The sequence below is a fragment of the Cariama cristata genome, unplaced genomic scaffold, assembly GCF_000690535.1.
Source record: "Cariama cristata isolate BGI_N322 unplaced genomic scaffold, ASM69053v1 scaffold26143, whole genome shotgun sequence".
NCBI classification, from domain to species: domain Eukaryota; kingdom Metazoa; phylum Chordata; class Aves; order Cariamiformes; family Cariamidae; genus Cariama; species Cariama cristata.
In genome coordinates this window covers 1,471-5,512 of record NW_009609360.1, presented here as the reverse complement: position 1 = coordinate 5,512, position 4,042 = coordinate 1,471, and the positions used below count along the sequence as shown (strand labels likewise).

The 4,042-nt window shown below is 48.8% G+C and overlaps 1 protein-coding gene across 1 annotated transcript in view; it reads right to left on the bottom strand.

The window, feature by feature from the left end:
• Positions 1-3,204: 3,204 nt before the first annotated feature.
• Positions 3,205-4,042, bottom strand: part of PSMD9 (proteasome (prosome, macropain) 26S subunit, non-ATPase, 9) — a gene marked incomplete at its 5' end in the record, with an annotated part of 1,776 nt that continues 938 nt past the window's right edge. The window contains 2 exons of the mRNA XM_009697526.1: positions 3,205-3,232; positions 3,592-3,680. Of these exons, the coding sequence (XP_009695828.1) occupies positions 3,205-3,232; positions 3,592-3,680 (117 nt within the window). The remainder of the gene's footprint in view (positions 3,233-3,591; positions 3,681-4,042) is intronic.

Genomic DNA, 4,042 nt, shown 5'->3' with positions numbered 1-4,042 from the left:
GGGAGAGGGGCTGTACGGGGAGAGACCCCAGCCCCTCCTCATCCTCACCAGCTGCCATGGAGAGGCGGCACTGACCCCCTGCCCAAAGCAGGAACCTGCTGGCCTGGGGGGACGTTCAACCCTCCGCCCTGCCCAAGCCTAAGTCCTGCTCGTGGCGGTGACAAAGTCCCTCTTGGCATCACCAGACCCCTTTGGGACCGAACCCTTACCCTCCCTGGGGAAGGGCACAAGGGATCTCTCTCCCCCCGTGCCCCTCCCCAGGGGGCTGAGGGCAGCTTCTGCTCCCTTGGCACCCCTGAGTAGGACAAGCAGAGTCAAAGCAAGAAAAAAACAAACAAAAAAAAAACAGCCTCCAGCCACTGCCAGGTCCCCACGCCATCCCCAGCTCTCTGCCAGGACAACACTGGCACAGGGGACCCCGTTCCCAGGGATCACTCCAAGCTATCGCCTTCGCCACCGCAGATAATCAGCTCTAAGTGCTCCCAACTGTTGACTTCAGCCTTGCTGTCAAGCTCAAATCATAACCATTTCTAAATCTAATTTGTTTTTCCTTCTGCCCAGCAAGAGCCTCCTACCCTGCTGGGAGAGGAAAGGAGTTTTGTTATCAGCTCCCGTTACCTCCTCGACCTGAAAGGCTGCTACGCGGAGGCAGGTCGTCAAAATGCAGCTGCTCTCAAGTCCTCCTCTGCTTCCAACTGGGGGAGTTTTATGGCTTCAGGAGCCGGGATTTGGGCCTTAAGCCCCATCTCTGCTAGGTGCAAGACAGCAGCCCTGTCCAGTGCATCAGCACCTGCACGTCAAACTTGTTCAGACACGGTGCTTTTCTTCCCACCTGTTCCCTGATCGTACAGGATACAGGGAATCATCCCTGCTCTCCAGCGTGAAAATCTTATTTGTTCTGATTGAGAGCAGCTCCTCTGTTGCTCTGGTCCTATGGCCGAGGTTTGAACGTGGTCTAAGGAAGAAGCTCAAACCTTACCTACCCACAGCAGGTTTTGCAGCATAATTTGTGTTTCTTACACTCATTGGGATCGTTCAATCTGTTATAGTCAGGACACACAACCGGAGGGGCTGGGGATGCAGCAGTTAGGACATAGGGTTAGGGGACACACTTCCACAAAAGCCTCGGAGAGCCAAGAGCCCTCTGAAGTGTGCGGACACTCTCCACGCTGAAAGGGACACGAGGTCCCAGAGAGCAGGAGTTACCTGGCTGAGCCCCTAACCTCATTTCAAGAGCTGCACAGAACGCTGGGATTTTCTAGATCATTTCATCCCAGGCGGCACAAATGCAAAGGCCTGGAAGGATGCGTCCCGTGAGCTTTTCTTCTCCTGGACCAGCATCTAGACCCAGATTCATCTGCAGCTCAGGTAAAAGCTAGCTGGGATACCTAGACACATTTCCAAGTAGACATGGCCGAGGCCAGCCCCCGACATTTCTGCTGCGAGCCGATACCCTTTTACATACTTACACCTACATTCCGTTTTATAGGGACAGAAGAGAGAGGCAGCTTGCAGACAGTCACATATTCAGAAACTCCAGCAGCACCTACAAATACGAAAACCCCTTTCTGCATTTAAAAATTCTTGTTTTACACAAGTCTTTTGACACTGTGGTCCCCCACACAGACCCAGCTCTTGTACAGAACAACCCCACGGGGGTACTTACCTTGGAACTACAGACAGGGACATCACACTGCTTCCCAGTGGGATTTCCCAGGGGATTTAGGAGATGCAGTGGCCTTGGTGGGTCACGGCACCCGGTGAAGTTCAGCAGTGCAGGTTTAGCCTCAGAACCGCCCTGGTAAAGAGAGGCAGGACGCACATGCGACAGAGGGTCCCAAAACACCTCCTATTCTCAGTTCTTCAAGAAAAGAGATGGAGCAAAACAGTGCCATACTTCAGCCCTTTTAAAATTACTTGAAAGACCAGGGTGAGACTGTGTTTGATGGGGATTATCCAGATAGAATCTCATCCAGGGAACACTGCTAGGGGCTGCTGCAGCAACGCTTCCCCCATAGCGCTGTGAAGCCTGCAGGAATCCCCAAGCAAGGAGCTTTGCTTTGAAGCTTTACCATTTCAGCGAGAACCTGCTCTGTTGGACTGTACGCCGAAACACAAACCCTTCAAACATCAAAAGAGTAAACCTACTCAATTTAATACAGAGCCCTGGGTAAGTGATTTGTAAGTCTGGGGTTTAGTCCATTTTTTCAGTCTATTTCAGGTCTGGTTAAATTGTTCTTTATGTGCAATGTGTTATTTATGCCGCAACCTGCTAATGAAAGACTTGTGCCTTACCTGGGCTTTGGCTCTGGAAGGTCAGGGGGTCATAAATTTGTGTCTTTGCAGATCTGCATTTAACCCACCCAACTTGGCCCACAATTATTGCCCAAAATAATAACTTCTACAAGAATGGAGAGGCATTATTTAGTTTTATTGTTTTGGGAGAGTATTTTGAAGTTTAACTGCAAACAAGCTTAAAACAAACCAATCATCCCGCAAATCCCCTTGAAGAGTTTATACACCCTAAAACCAACTACTGCAAATAAAATAAAAAAAAAAAATAAAAAAAAGAGAAGCCAGATTAGGAGTACTTTTATCATTACATACGAACCACTAAAATTAACCAAAGTAGAATTATAACCCTTATTCCTTATCTCATTAACTTAAAATAATTAGGCATTCCAAAAATTCTTTCATTGAGTTTAGTGACTTCAAAAGTTGTGGTAACATGGGGAAGATAAAGTATCAAACTCGCATATTTCTTGACTGTCATCTACCATTACAGACATCAAAAAGTGCTCCGGGACATTTTAGCACATATTACAAGATGTTCAGCGTGGAATTTTATGGGGGAAAAAAGGGAATGCTCTGTTATCACCAAGTAAGAGCATTTCATGCTCTTTAGAGCCTGAATCAAGTGAACTTTGGGTCTCTCTGTAGCTTCATTCCAAACTGATAGGAGATGTAAGAGATGCGAAGCCACATCTTACAACTCTGCAAGCTACTCCTGATGAACGAGCGCAACTCTGAATTGCAGTCAGGCCCCGCTCTACCAGAACCTCTTCAGACCCTGCGAGTCTGGCACCTAGAGGTCACAGCCTCTGAAACAGCTGTTTCAGCAAAAACACGTAGGGGAGTTTTCAAACCAGATCAGAGTCCAGAGAGCAGGCACAAGCTTCAGCTTTATTGTTTTCCAAACAATGGTCATCTTTGTAAGGGAATGATATTGCAGCTGAAAGAGAAGAGGGTAGAAGGAAACATTAAAATCTCAGTTCTCAAACAGGCATAGAAGATCCGCCACGGGATGAATCAGATCCACCACAACTCTCTCCTCCATTGGTTTCCTCTACCGGACAAACTATAGCTGCTGAGACCTTCCTCCCCATGCCCATGTTTGATGCAACTCCCTTCATCACATCACTGTGCAAAACCGCTAGCCTCCAGCTCTCAGCTGGTATCCGCCAGTGAAGTTCGTCACAGCGGGCAGCAACACACACTGAGAGCAAAGCACAGAGCCGGCCCTGCTGCAGGAAACATGTTCCCAGTTGGATGAAAGCCTCATCCATTCTAGAAAACAAAATAGCAGCTTACCCCAGAAGGCCCTTCCCGGCCCAGCGCTTCGGAGTCAGCCCCACATGCACTTTTTTGCCGCTGCGGATCACAGTCACACTCAGGGGTCTCTAAAAGGGAGGGGGAAAATAAAAAATTTAAAAAAAAAATATGGCAACTTTCCATCACCAAGTCAACTCTCTTCTTCCTTCTTTTGCTGAAGCACCAGAAGAACATTAGGCCCAGGGGAGCTGTTCTTCAGCGGTGCCCATTCCCATCCCTGCGGCTAGATCTGAAAGAAGAGAGCGTTTTGTGTGGGCACATCACCAGGAGAGCTCTCGCTTCCACTATAAAGCACTTGATGGCTGTGGCAGCTTCTGTGGCCAGTCCACGAGGGCGGCACAGCAAAGCAGCCTGCTGCTGCAGGGAGTCCCCAGGGGAGAACAGACAATATAATGCTCACAGCAAAGAGCACACACCTCTTAGCTCTCTT